This window comes from Passer domesticus, chromosome 4 (genome assembly GCF_036417665.1).
Source record: "Passer domesticus isolate bPasDom1 chromosome 4, bPasDom1.hap1, whole genome shotgun sequence".
NCBI classification, from domain to species: domain Eukaryota; kingdom Metazoa; phylum Chordata; class Aves; order Passeriformes; family Passeridae; genus Passer; species Passer domesticus.
The window spans coordinates 81,768,131-81,782,856 of NC_087477.1; the positions used below are offsets into that span (position 1 = coordinate 81,768,131).

General features: G+C 50.1%; 1 protein-coding gene across 9 annotated transcripts in view; it reads right to left on the minus strand.

Annotated features, from left to right (window-relative positions):
* The window catches only part of SLC4A11 (solute carrier family 4 member 11), a 143,822-nt gene that overhangs the window by 87,464 nt on the left and 41,632 nt on the right, over positions 1-14,726 (minus strand). The window contains exon 1 of one of the 9 annotated variants that reach the window (XM_064419073.1): positions 9,519-9,612. The exons of 2 other annotated variants lie outside the window; for them this stretch is intronic. In XM_064419073.1, coding sequence (XP_064275143.1) covers positions 9,519-9,570 — 52 coding nt within the window. In that variant the 5' untranslated portion in view covers positions 9,571-9,612. Of the gene's footprint in view, positions 1-1,982; positions 2,507-3,182; positions 3,325-3,746; positions 3,842-4,193; positions 4,713-9,518; positions 9,613-14,726 lie in introns of those variants that run through there. 6 more of the 9 variants (XM_064419069.1, XM_064419070.1, XM_064419074.1 and 3 more) reach the window with 6 other exon arrangements.

Here is a 14,726-nt window from a genome sequence, read left to right on the forward strand (position 1 = left end):
GGCCAGCATTTCACAGGTGAGCAGGACCATTTCAGCAGCAAGGCACCAACAACACTTTGGGACTTGGCTGTTGGACTGTTTTGGCTATTCTCCCCCTTTTAGGTTTGGGTTTTTTGGGTTTTTTGGGGTTTTTTGGGTTTTTTTTTTCACAGGTTTTGTTTTGCTGGGGGGAGGTTTTGTTTTGTTGGACCCTCTAGAAAGTGATTTAAGTCTTACAAGGATTTCTTGCTGAAGCACTACATGGAGAGGAGAGACAGCAGACACCTCCAGAGATGCCACAAGCTGGCAAAGGCCCAAGATCAGGCCAGTTGAGGCTCCCCAGTAGACTTTTCCTGAAACATTTAAATAATTTAGAAAGCATTTACTCTTACTGACAGCTTCTCAGGCAGCTCTTTCCCTTGCAGGGCCCTATCAGAAGCCTCATCACTCTTAATCCAAAAGAAAAAGAGATACTGCAACAGCCCCAAACCTTGGTTAGGGTTGAAAATGGATTTTAAAAGATGCCTGAGATATTTTTCTTTGCTGAAATGCCTTCTTTGTGCAGGCAGGTCTTCCAGAGGCCACCACCTGCCACTTATCTGCAGTGGCACTGTGTAAACCATGCAAAAATGGTTAAGAGACAATCTGACAACATTTCACTGACTTGGGGCTATTCAGAAGGTGGGAGCTGCTCCCTGTAGGGTTTAAAGTGTAAATACTGTAAAAATTAAGCAGCAGGGAGGAGTAAACTGGTGGGAATAAGCTTTTCTTGGGGGTTAAGTGGAAGAGATGCTGCAGCAGCACCAGTCTCACTCTGGAACATCCCTCCCTCCTCCAGGGTACCAGGGTCATGTTTTGGAACAAAGTGAATTTCTAGAAAGTTTTTTTCCCCCTGCTATCTTATCACCAACAGGAATGAAAACAGCTGCTGAAAGGCAGCAGTGGCTGAGCCAGGCTTTTACAGCAAAGTTGTTCCTGCATCCCTTCCCACCATCACCCCCCAAAAAAGCACTGGGGGATGGAACTGATCTAACCCACAGAAAACCAGAAGTTAGGCCAAAACCCAGGGTCTGTACTGGAAACAGAAGCAGAGCACTGAACCCAGCCACCTGATCACCGAACACATTTTCAGTTGTGCTTCTCATCAAGACTCAGAAAGAAAAACCTCCCTCTGCCACGAAAAGCAAGAACAGCCCAAAGGATCCCCAAATGGCCACAGAGCTGCACTCTGCAGCCTCAGAAACAGGGTCTGCAGTTCCCACCAGCTGCAGCAGGATAACACAGATCACCCCATGCAGCTCCCCATGTTTAGGAGCCATAAAACAACATCAGTGACAACAACAACAACAACACAGGTAGGGGGAGAGGCAGCAGCAGCACCAGATCCCATTTTCCAGTCCATCGTCAATCCAAAATTAAAATGCCCCAGTCCAGTGATGAAATAACTGCAGACTGACAAGCTGTGAGATAATGTTATTCATTAGGATGTTGTTTATGGTTCATCTACAAGGCTTCCACGGCTACAGCTCCAGGGATGATGTTTGGGAGCATTTTAGACACACCACATACATGATTTTGTCTCCACTCAGCACTGCACTTCCCCCAAGTGAAACAGCTCTATGTAAAGCTCACTGACAGGCTGGGAAGATGCTTTGCCATTAATTAAGAGAAAAACCAGAACAGAGAAGCTCTTCAGTGCTCATCTCCCCATGCATACCTTGAAACTAAATTCAAACCCCCGACAGCCAGCGCTCTGGTTAATTTAAATGGAATTCAAAAGGCATTCTCCATCCTTAAACACAGAGACACCCAGCACAGGCAACAGATATCATCACTAAGCACAGCAAAGCCCATAGAAAATACATCAAGCACTGCCTTACTTTAGTGAATTAAATAATTCAAGAGCTGGCAGAGCTGCTTTTTTACATTTCCTGACCAAATGCATCACCCAGCAACAGCAGCGCTTCAGTTTGGGGGGGGTGGATTTTAAGACCACAACTCACCTGCACTACTTCTCCAAGACAGAGAGATGCCTCTGCTCCCCTCAGGGCTGCTCCCCCAGAGCCACCAGCACTTGTCCCCAAAGGCCACTCGCTCAGGTGGCCGAGGCAGAGCCGGCTCCTGCTTTTTCACTGGCTCCAATATGAATCCATCCAGAGCATCTTTGTCCCTCACTTCCAATTGGCGAGCGGCGGATGGGTGGAGTGAGAGTGCGACCCATCAGCTCCCAGATGGACACCTCCAGCCCGGCTCCGCCAAGCCCGCACCTGGGCAGCACCTCTGCACATGCCACCACTGCCCCAGCCAAGGATTTGGGCTGTCTCCTCCTCCAGCCACAGGGATTCCACCACCTCTCGGAGCTGTTTGCCTCCAAGAGCAAAAATCGAGTAGTTAAAGCGACCCAGCGCTCCGGAGAGTTTTGCTGGATGCAGGATGGAGAAAAGCTCCTGTGCCTCCTTAAAAAAGAAAAAAAGCTCTGTGCCAGCCAAAGCTGAAGTGAGAAGATGCTGTACCTTACAGAGAGTAGTACAGGGAAAGCCAGAGGATGAAGAAAAGGAGGAGGGGGGGAAAAAAACCTGCTGCTGAGAGGGAGATAGAGCAAATTCCTTAAAGATACAGCTGCCGTGCCTGCCGGGCTCTGGTGTTTCATCCAGCTCAGCTGCACGGCAGCAGCGGTGCAAGGGTTAATGCATGCATGCAGTGGAATGAGAAACAGCAAGTCTGTGCTCCAGCAGCAAGTTGCAGAATTTAGAGCTGAAAGACCTCACCTCCTCCGAGGGGACTTAAATCCCAGCCTTTGGCCACTGCTGGACCGTGAGGTACCTAAAAAGCTTTGGAGGGAAGATGCCACATCCTCTCCTCCTGCTCCAGCCTATTCTACACTGCTTCACTCTCCTTACAATTCCAGATTTCCAGCACAATAAGCCAAGTCTCCCCCAGAGACTTAAACCCCAGAGGAATGGTCTAAGCTGGCCAAACAAACAAACAAGAACAACAAACAAAAAAACAACAACAAAAAAAAAACAACAACAAAAAACCTCCCCAAAACAACATCAACTCAGAAAAGGCAGAACCCTAAAAGAATAAGACAGAAATAAACAGCAAATTATCCAAATGCTGGCAAGGCTGGGTCACTCCCCTACTACAGCAACTCTGACAATCCCTGTGACTTCAGTAAAAAAATTTGGGGTGATGATATTTACCAGGAGGCAGCAAACACTTCCCAGGGCACGGCAAGGAAGGGAAGGAGCATCCCTTTAGCAGAGGCAGCCACAAGCCCCCATCCCCAGGCCCTGCCACAGGCTCGTTTCCTCTGCACAGAACCACAGGCAAAGCGTGTTTTTAAACACCTCCCACGCCTTTTCTCTGCTGAGACTGCTCAGCCAGTCTCCTCCATTTTTTTTTTTTTTCTCCCTTGCCATGCCACCTGACGAGCTTTTCCAGGTAAGGCACATCACAGACTGGCAATAAGATGCTAAGGAGGTAGAGCGTGGTGCAGAAAGTGTTTGAGGGTGGAAGAGACCCCTGGAGGTCTCCAGTCCCACTCCTTGCTCCATCTTTAAATAGAAATCAGGGCAATATCTCACCAAGCCAGACATCTTCCCCAAAAAAAGTTTTCTAAGAAGTTGAGACTCTCATCCTTAGGATCAGCACTTACAGAGCTCAGCTCCTAAACCAGCAGGATTCACCAAGCTCCCTGTGTTACATTAAAGCAAGATTTGAACCAAGCTGGAATTTTTAAGGTAACTCCTCATAGTGAGACAAACCTGCACAGGAGATCTTCAAACCTTCCTCTATCCCCACACTTGATACCTTCAGTAACAGTTTAGAGGATACCTGACAGCATCACAACCCCAAAGGTGAACCGAGCCCACTGAGCCTCCAGCAGGTATTTCAGGTTTCACGCAGCGCCGGATCCATTTCAGCAAGTGAACAAGCTCAGGAAACAAAAGACTGCCTCAGATCAGTTTCTATTTTTAATTTTTTCCACGCTGAGGTTGTTTATCAGCTCTCAGGGTGTAGCAGAGACCAGAGCTGCTCCTTGGTGGAGATACCAGCGGCCAAACTGCGCGACCAGGAGAGCATCACCACAACCACAACCAACCCATCCTCCAAGTCCCACCTCGCGCTGCCTCCATCTCCAAAACCTCCTCAAAACCCCACCGGGCTGCTCTGCTGCCCCGTCCCAACCCTTCCAAGCCCTGGGCACGCACCGTCCACTGGCCTGCTCCACCTCTGCGGCACCAAACGCTGCGGCCACGGGGCCAAATCCTGGGAAGAGCCGGCGCTGGCCCCGAACTGGCCGTAGGGCGAGCGCAGGAAGGTGAGCCGGGGGTAGCAGAAGGACGCCGGCTCCATCAGGACAGAGAAGAGAGGAGAGCCAGGTACGAAGCAAACCGCGTCTCCCTTCGCCTCCTGCAGCGCGTACTGTTGGGACATGCAGTCTCAAAGCCTTCTCCCAGAGAAGTCCTTTTTTTTTCCCAAAGGATTTAGTGCAAAAAACAAAATTAAAAAAAAAAAAAAGGAGTAATAAAAGAAACCCCAAAGGCGCTGGAGGAGCCCCGATGCTGCTGTCAGAGCCCAGCAGAGCACACTGGCAAGGCAGTGTCTCCAGCCTGTATTTAAACGCCCCTCTCAGAAAGCAGAGATGCAGCACAGGAAGAGACAAATTCCAGCTCTGCGTCGGGCTGATAAGCCAGGTTTATAATATTCAAGAAGTATTGGCATTACTACAGTTCCTCCCCCCACCCCAACCTCCTCCCGCAAGGAATATCTTGTGCAGGAGCTTGTTGTGCACAATAAGCAAAAAAAAAAAAAAAAAAAAAAAGCCCAATCCCTAAAAAAAAAAAAAATAGAAAAATCAGCCTGTTCCGGTGGGAACAGCCAACACGTTGAATAAAACAAACACACGCGTGTTAAGCCCTGGGGACGCAATTAGGCTCGGAGCAGGGGGAAGAGGCGTTTAACTCCTGGAAAAGGAGATGGCAGCGGGCGAGAGGAAAAGGAGAATAAAGCTGGTGCCTCACACCTCATCCCGTGGGGTGGCTCGTCCCAGGTGGGCACTGCAGGGTGCCAGCACCTGCCCCAGCAGCAGGAGGGGAGGAAGGTCACCCCATCCTCCTCCCAAGTTGCCCTGTCCTCCTAATTTCCACTCCTGAGCCCCTCTCAGTGGGCAACACCCAGCAACAACTCCACTCTACCCGGCAACAACTCCACTCCACTGCTTGCCCAGCTGAACACCTTGAGACAAAGGTTGCCCAGTTCTCAGCATTGACCAGCTGAGATCTTCTCTCCACCAGCTTCAGATCTTAGTTTTCCCCACCACAGCCCCCATTCAGCACTGCTGGCATCCATCCCACAGCTGCCACAGCCCCACCAGCCTTTCTCCTGCCACTTCCATCAGCTCCTTCAAAGCTGGAGAACCCCAAAAGACACGTGGGGAAGAGAAGTCCTCACCCAACACCAGCATAAAGTGTAACCCACTCCATTGCCTTGGTTTTCATGTTTTTCTCCCCGTGTTCTTGCACTTTCTCAGCAAATCTCTGAGGATTGACATTCTCTGAGGATTGAACACTTGCTCTGTTCCCTACCCAAATCTCATCAGATTCCCTCAGAGCTCACAGAACCTCCTTCAGCAGCAGAGGGAGAGTGAAGCCCTCAGTCCTGCTGGTTTTAATTGGGAGCCAGAGCCAGGGATGAATTTAGAAAGAGGGAATAGAAAAACCCACGGAGCTCTGAGTGACAGCAAAGCCCTTTGATGGCACAGCCAGCTCTGACAGATGAAGGAATCCTCAGTGCTGTGCTCTGGGCCAGCGTGTCATCGTGCTCTGCAGAGAGCTTTGTGGAGAGCTCAGCCCACAGCAGAGTTAGGAAGTTGTATTTCTAGTAAAAAAAGAGGAATGAAAAGTAAAACTTCATTTCCAGCATCACCAGGTCCCAGCACAAAATGCTGAAGGAGCTGCTCTGCAAACTGCACAATCACACAACACTGCCCAGACTCAAGGAAGGATGAACTTTGAGGAATTGCCTTGGCATTCCCAGTTTTTAACCACACTGCATCCTTCCCAGCAGATTCCCCACCCAGCTGGGATGGTAACAGCAAAGGTAGCTGGGATTTAACCTGTGCTGGATGTCTTGACAAGGATTTGCACATTTAGAGGGTAGATAACAGCTCCACGATGATGATGATGAGTTATTGAAGCTTCCCAAGCTTTGTTTACTCCCAGGGCAATCCTACACAAGGAAGCAGGACTTCTCCAGAAGTGGGGTCACATTAGGGGGAGGTAACTCTAGTGCCACCCAGCCTAGTGCAACAGAAAGGTTCTGGGAACCCTGTGGCTTCCCAGAGACACCTCAATCACAGCACAGTATTAGAATGACTACAAAAAAACTCAAAAAAGCATCTTTCCCCAGTTAATGTGATTAACACCTGTCCTTAAGCATGAAGTACCTATGCAGAGCATCAGTGCAGTTCTGTCAGGACAGAATTGGAGGTTTTAGTCTTATAGAGGCAAATAAAACAGCACCAGGCTAAGCTGGGTAATTTCAGACTAAAATCCAACTTTGCAACTAAAGCTTGACCTTGAGCCTAACTCTTACCTCAGCTGCCTCCTCCAAGGAAGAACAAACCAAACAGCAAGCAGGCAAATTGAACAGCACCAGGCTAAGTCTGATAATTCTGGATTAAATTCCAACTCTGAAGCTAAAATCTGACCTTAACTCTTACCTCAGCTCCCTTCTGCTGAAATATCCAACTTCTCACTGACACTTTCCTTTAAGCCAGGGCAGAAAGCTTCCCTTGTGGATCCTTTCCCTTTGAAACCCAAGACATCTTTGTTTTCACACTGACTCAACACAAAAATAAAGCTTGTTTTAATAAATGTTTACAGCCTCAAATGATTTACTACAGCTTTACTAGAAGTCAAGCCACTCTGAGCTTACACACAGATATCTTATGCCACCGGGTGGGTCAAGCGAGGGCTCCAGTTAAAACCCCAACCCTTCTTTTTATCTGCATTTATTTAAACAAGCTGAAGCATTCAAATTGCCAAGGAACAACAGGAGAGCCGGAGGGGAACTTCCTCTGCGGTCCATCATTCTTACGGAGCACCAACTGTACAAAAGCCACAGATATTTCAAAACTGGAGGGCTCTGGCTGAGATGGATTAGCCAACAAATCCCGATTATAGCCGGGAAGCGGCGACGCGCGGCTCGCAGGGGGGTGGCAATGACTGAGGTTGCTGTGCAGACAGGACTCCAAGTGTTGCCTCGCTGTTCCAGCCTCCCAAAAAAACCCCAAAAAAGTAGCCACAAACCCAAGAGCAGCGACCCAGGTGAGGCACAGCTGGATTTGCTCAATCCTGGGTCAAGCGTGCTCCAGCACTTGAGGAGCGGGAGGAGGACAAGGCTGCGCTCACACCTAGAGACAATCCAGGAGAAATCCTACAAACACTGAAACAGCTCTGGGCAAAGGGGAAAATTCCCTTGGATTCTCCACATGCAAATCGTCACAGAGAAGCTGAGGCTGCCCCTGGATCCCTGGAAGCATCCAAGGCCAGGCTGGACAGGGCTTGGAGCAACCTGGGACAGTGGAAGCTGTCCCTGCCCATGGAAGGGGTGGAATGAGATGGACTTTAAGGTCTTTCCAACCCAAACCTTCCCAGGATTTTCTATTCCTGCAGGACAGCCCAAACCTTCCCATGATCTTCTATTCCTGCAGGACAGCCTAAACCTTCCCATGATTTTCTGCTCCTGCAGGACAGCCCAAACCTTCCCATGATTTTGCGTTCCTGCAGGACAGCCCAAACCTTCCCATGATTTTCTCTATTCCTGCAGGACAGCCCAAACCTTCCCATGATTTTCTGTTCCTGCAGGACAGCCCGAACCTTCCCATGATTTTCTGTTCCTGCAGGACAGCCCGAACCTTCCCATGATTTTCTGTTCCTGCAGGACAACCTAAACCTTCCCATGATTTTCTGCTCCTGCAGGACAGCCCAAACCTTTCCATGATTTTCTACTCCTGCAGGACAGCCCGAATCTTTCCATGATTTTCTGTTCCTGCAGGACAGCCCAAACCTTCCCATGATTTTCTGTTCCTGCAGGACAGCCCGAACCTTCCCATGATTTTCTGTTCCTGCAGGACAGCCCGAACCTTCCCATGATTTTCTGTTCCTGCAGGACAACCTAAACCTTCCCATGATTTTCTGCTCCTGCAGGACAGCCCAAACCTTTCCATGATTTTCTACTCCTGCAGGACAGCCCGAATCTTTCCATGATTTTCTGTTCCTGCAGGACAGCCCAAACCTTCCCATGATTTTCTGTTCCTGCAGGACAGCCCGAACCTTCCCATGATTTTGTGTTCCTGCAGGACAACCTAAACCTTCCCATGATTTTCTCTATTCCTGCAGGACAGCCCAAACCTTCCCATGATTTTCTGCTCCTGCAGGACAGCCCAAACCTTTCCATGATTTTCTGTTCCTGCAGGACAGCCCAAATCTTCCCATGATTTTCTGTTCCTGCAGGACAACCTGAACCTTTCCATGATTTTCTATTCCTGCCCACGGCACCACCAGGTCTCAAGAATGCCAACACGGCCGTGGAAAAGCAGCAGAGCCGAGCTCTAAGGCAGAACATCAGCTCTAAATGAAAACTTTTCCATTAACCCGGAGCGGGGAAAGCTCCGGAGGCACAAACCCACCCCGAGCACCGATCCTCACCAGAGGTGCGGGGACAGCACGGGTGACAAAGCTGCTGTGCCACCTACAGTCACTTCTGGTCCAACACAGAAGTGCCTGCAGCGGTGCCTGTCACTCCAGCCAGTGTCACCCAGCGCTGCCGCGGCCATGCCGGTGAAGGAAGCGCTTCCTCTGCAAGGCAGCGAGGGGACACGGCACAAAATAACTCGGAAAGTCCACCCGAAATCAGACAGCCCGTTCCCAAGTGCATTTAAACCCTTCCTCCCACCCCGCATTTCAGATTAACGCGTTGCTGGGGGTCTTTCCCCGCACGCACAGCTGCCCCAACTCTTCGCATTAAAGTTTCGCTTTTTCTACTTTGTTTTTTTTTTTCTTTTTTTCCCCCCGTCCTTTTTATTGCGGTTTTTACACCAACACGAAGTCAGGCAACCTCATCCGCTCAGCCACACCGTGCCCTCCGCCCCGTGCTGGGTGCAAACAAGTAAAAGTAAAAATGGGGCAAAAAACACCCCCAAGAACAGCCCCAGACCCCGAGTTTCCATCGCTCCTTTTCCCCCCGCATCCCCGGGGCTGGAACATCCCGCTCTGCCCAAGCAGCTCAACTTTAGGGGTGTCACCAACACAAAAAAAAAAAAAAATCCCCAAAACCCTTCAGCAGATGCAAAGGGAAGATTTTTCCACCCCCGATCCTAAGAGTGAAAACCAGAACGCATCCCCCTCCAAGCCCACCGCATCCCGCCGCGACCCCCGCGCTGCCGCCACAAGCAAAAACCCGGGTGGCGAGCGGGGGTGGCAGGGGGCCAGCCCGGTGTCCCCAGAGCCGCCCGGAGCCCTGTCCCTCACCGCAGGGCTGGAGGTGGAAGAGCCGCCGGGCTGCCATGGCCGCGCCGCTCATCCCGTCCGCACCATCGCCGCGCCTTCGCCTTCCCCGCGCCCGACGGGGGAGGGGGGCAGAGTTCTTTATTTATTTTCCCCCGCCGAAAATAAATAAATAATTAAGGGAAATTTAAAAAAAAAAAAAAAAGAGAGAGAGAGAGGACTCGGTTTTCACCCCCCCCCCTCCTCCTCCCCTGCACACGCGCCAATTAAAAAAAAATAAATAAAATAATGATAATAAAAAAAAATAAAAGCTGGAGAAAGTCCCGAGTGAGGAGCGCGGCTGGGAGGGGAAGGGACAGGCGGTGTCACACCCGGCCGGGTCCTAAAGCCCGCCCGCGGCCCCGGCGGGGACAGCGACAGCGCCGAGCCGGCTCCTGCCCGCAGACCCCTCCTCGGGGAGCCCGGAGGGCAGCGGGCATTTTTTATAGAATATACTGAGTTGGAAGGGACCTCAAAGATCATCCAGTGCCACCCCCTGCCATGGGCACGGACACCTTTCACCAGCCCAGGTTGTTCCAAGCCCTGTCCAGCCTGGCCTTGGACGCTTCCAGGGATCCAACAGCTTCTCTGGGCACCCTGTGCCAGGGCCTCACCACCCTCTTATTGAAAAAAAATCCTTCCTGATACTAATTCATATCTATATGGACACATATCTTTCGGGTTAAGACCACCCCCCTTGCTCCAGCACAACAGACCCTGGATTGAGGCTCTTCCCTTCAATAAAAAATTAAATCTTCATCTTTCAGCTTGAGACCACCCCACCTTATTCCAGCACAACAGACCCTGGATCGAGACTCTTCCCTTCAATAAAAAATTAAATCTTAATCTTTCAGGTTGAGACCACCCCCCCTTGTTCCAGCACAACAGGCCCTGGATCAAGGCTCTTCCCTTTAATAAAAAACTAAATCTTAATCCTTCAGGTTGAGACCACCCCACCTTATTCCAGCCCAACAGGCCCTGGATCAAGGCTCTTCCCTTTAATAAAAAACTAAATCTTAGTCTTTCAGGTTGAGACCACCCCCCTTGCTCCAGCACAACAGACCCTGGATCGAGGCTCTTCCCTTCAATAAAAAATTAAATCTTAATCTTTCAGGTTGAGACCACCCCCCCTTGTTCCAGCACAACAGGCCCTGGATGGAGACTCTTCCCTTCAATGTAAAATTAAATCTGTATTCACTTTTCCAGGGATGCAGGCTGCTGGAAGCATTAGCAGGGGAGATGACGTTCATCACTTCAGAGCAGGAAAAAGCACAGCACTGACAAATCTTGCTTCTCCCATCAGGTGTGCTCATGGACAGTGTGGGGTCCCAGCATCCAGACTGGTTTTCTCTGCCACTTCAAAATTCCTCTGAAATAACCTGGCACAAGCACTTTTGAGTCAAAACCAACCAGATGGGGGTCAAAATAAAGGGAGCTTGAGGTTCTTTACCAAACCAAGCAGCAACAACAAAGTTTGAAAAGCAGGGACAGAAAAAAGTAACCTGGAGCCTTTGCTGTAGGAAAAATTAGGCACATCTTAGTTGTTATACCATAAATATTGGATTGGGACTGTTTTGTTTCTCCATTTCTTGATTTTTCTTTTCTCCAGAAGGGTCTCAGCTGATCCAGCTACAGCAATTTGGGAATCCTGGAATGGTTTGGGTGGGAAGGGTTCTTAAAGACCATCCAGTCCCACCCCACCTGATATGGGCAGGGACATCTTCCACTACCCCAGGTGGTTCCAAGCCCTGTCCAGCCTGGCCTTGGACACTTCCAGGGATCCAGGGGCAGCTGTAAAATTTGGATATATGGAAATGAGGGGTGAAGAAGGTTTAAAGAAATCTTATTGACATCTTGGCTTTTGATTGCTACAGATCTTGGTGTAGAGGCATATCCTGAATGATCCTTCCCCATCCTCTAAATCAACAAACCACATCCAGGGGAAAAAATCCCAAATCACCCAGGAAAGCATTTGACACATCATTTGAACTGAGGTGGAAAACTCCCTGTCAAAAACTGAAGGTTAAAGCTATTACTCCAACATTATTCTCATACTAAATCCAAAACACAGCACTTCACCAGCTCCTGAGGAAGAAAAAAAAAATCAACTCTATCCAGCCAAAACAAGGACATCACCGAAAAGAGGGAAAAAAGTGGGGGGGATTTGGTTTTAATCCAGTTATTTTGGCTTGGAAGATGCATTTATTGAGGAAGTGAATCCCTGTTTGAATGGTTTTAACTGTGCATGTTGAATACAACGTTTAACTCTGTGCCCACGTTGAGCACGTGGCAGCTGCACCAGGTTCCAATGTCCCCAGGGGTCACCTTGCCAGCTCCTCCTGGAAGAGGATAACCAGGAAGGAGTGTGGAATACATGACAGGGACAACTTCACAGGGCCAGGAAGTCTCTTCCAGGAGTTTTAAGATCCCCTCCAGTCCTGCATCCTATGGGCTCTCAGATCATGGTAGGAAATTTGGCTGTGCATTAACTCCCTTTTAATACACCAAACCAAATTTCCCCATGATGATAAATTACCATTAAAGCAGAGCCTGTCCCATGCTAGAAATCTTAGCCCCCCACCAGTAACATCTTCTGGAGGGTATCAGCTTATCTGCCACCATGCCAGGCACCAGAGGGGACATCAGACACTGCAGTGTCTGGCGCTCTCCGGTCTGTCCCAGCTCTCCAGACCTGATCTCTGCAGACATTCCCCACTGTCACAGCCAGGAACAGTCACCCAGGGCCAGCTGCATCCAAGGAGCAGCAGTCCCACCCTTCTCCGAGCCCATCAGCTGCTGAGGAGCCTCATCCCAACATTCCCCTCCAGCAGGTTCTTAACTTTATGCACAAAGCCATCCTCCCTCGCAGGCAGAAGTTCATTTTCCTCCCTTATTGACTGACTGCTTGGCATTAAGCAGCTCTTTGTAGCCAGGCTGGTTTGTGGCTGGAAACCAGCGGGAAGTGGATTTTTGCTTCACAACCAGATCATACAGGACCTGCTTGCCTGGTCCAGCAGGATCAGTCAAGTATCCCAGCAGAAGATACTTGGGTTCCCTCCAAGCCAGGGACAGATGCCAGGTGTGTTTGCTTTTTAGCAGGATGCTTTTCCAAGACTCTGATTGATTTTTTTAATTTTTTTTTTTTCTTTCGGGTGTCCTCACATTGGAGGCTGCAAGAGCCTGGACACAGAAAGTAACACTAGGTGGACCCAAGCATTGCAGAGAAACCCTTATCCCATCCTCATGAAGCAGCACTGGGATTCCCAAGCTGTGACACAGCCAAGTCTTGAAACAAAAGCAAAGAAATTGCTTAGGAGATCCAAATTAAAAATGTAGGTAACACCATACCTGCAGCCTTGGGTTGTTTTATTCTGTTTGCATCATGAACTCCTTAAATCCCACCCTACCTCCTGCTCTTTGACTGCAGCTCCAAGGAAACCTGAGTTCTCTTCCCAGCTCCTGCTGCACATCCTGCTCATGCCATCACCTGCAGGACACCAATAAAAAGGCACAGCAGAGGGAGCAGCGACCTGCTGGGAGCTCCCAGGTAACTCCTGCCTTGGAGTTCTTGTCATTTGGGATGGGGTTTAAGTGTTCATCCCACCACTGTTCCCTTCTCTGGCCTCACCCCACAAGAGCAGCTCTGGGGATCCCATTCCAGGACACACATTTCAGGCTGCTCTGAGGTACCAGGTTTGCTTTCAGGATTCAAAGAAATTAACTTTAGAGGCCAAGGGAGCCTGACCTGCAGTTTGAGCAGGTTGAGACTTTGAAGTGAATTTAGCAACTGCCATCTTCTTTTTTGGGGCCTTTTCAGCTCACAAAGGCACAAATAAATGTTAGACTGAGCAGCATCAGCTCACCCAGGTGAAAAGGACCACATCAAGTCCTTCTTTAGGAGTCAAATATTTTAAGGTTGTCCCCATCTGAGAAACTCATCCAAATAAGAGAGAGAAGACCATGAAATTCCCAAAACAATTCCAGGAAAAGGCACAACAGTCCCTTCAGCACAAAGGGGATTAGGGGACTTTAGGAGGCAGCTGCCCAAGGAGCAGACCCAGAAATCTGAAGCTTTAAGGTAAAGGCAATATTCTCCTGCTCCTTGCTCATGCTCCAAACCAGAAAGTGAAGAAAAGAGAAAAGAAAAAATCAGTTATATTTGATTAAAACGTACATAAACACTCACTCCTTTGTCTCCCTCCTGCACAATCTTTTTCCCTAGCAAGGAAAGGAGCTCAGTGAGGGCCAGAGCTGGTGCTCAACCAAGAGCTGCTGGGAAGGTCAGGCTCCTGCAGCTGCAGATTGCACCCAGATGGTGATTTCCTCCTGGCAGTGGCAGGAGCTGGGGAAGGCAGCCAGGCTCCAGCAGGCTCTGCCAGAGCTGGAGGCAGAAACTCCCTGGCCAAAGCCATGCCAACATGCAGATCTTATTAGGCCAGAGCCTGCAGCCAGCTCGTGCTGCCCCTGGCTAGAACGGGGAGATGAGAGCAGGACTGAGAGCTCAGACATCACCACTGTGGTCACTGCACAGCCTTTGCCCTGGACACAGCCCCTCCTCATGCCCTAAAAGGTTTATTTGTAAAGATCTCCCACCTCCAGGAGGAGTTTAAGGAGACAAAAAGGGAGCAGCTCCCACCTGACTGTTGCGTCCCTGGGAACGAGCCACAGCATGGAACTGCAGCTCGGAGAGGATCATGGAATCATGGAATGGTTTGGGCTGGAAAGGACCTTAAAGCCCATCCAGTGTCACCCCTGCCATGGCAGGGACACCTTTCACCATCCCAGGTGGCTCCAAGCCCTGTCCAGCCTGGCCTTGGGCACTGCCAGGGATCCAGGGGCAGCCACAGCTGCTCTGGGCACCCTGTGCCAGGGGCTCCCCACGCTCACAGGGAAGAATTTATTAAAATATCCCATCCATCCCTGTCCTCTGGCAGTCAGAAGCCATTCCCTGTGTCCTGTCCCTCCATGCCTTGTCCCCAGTCCCTCTCCAGCTCTCCTGGAGCCCCTTTAGGCTCTGGAATGGCTCTGAGCTCTCCCTGGAGCCTTCTCCAGGTGAGCTCCCCCAGCTCTCCCAGCCTGGCCCCAGAGCAGAGGGGCTCCAGCCCTTGGAGCATTTCCATGGCCTCCTGTGGACTGTCTCCAGCAGCTCCAGGTCCTTCTGATGCTGAGGGAGAGAGGAGCAACAGCACATGG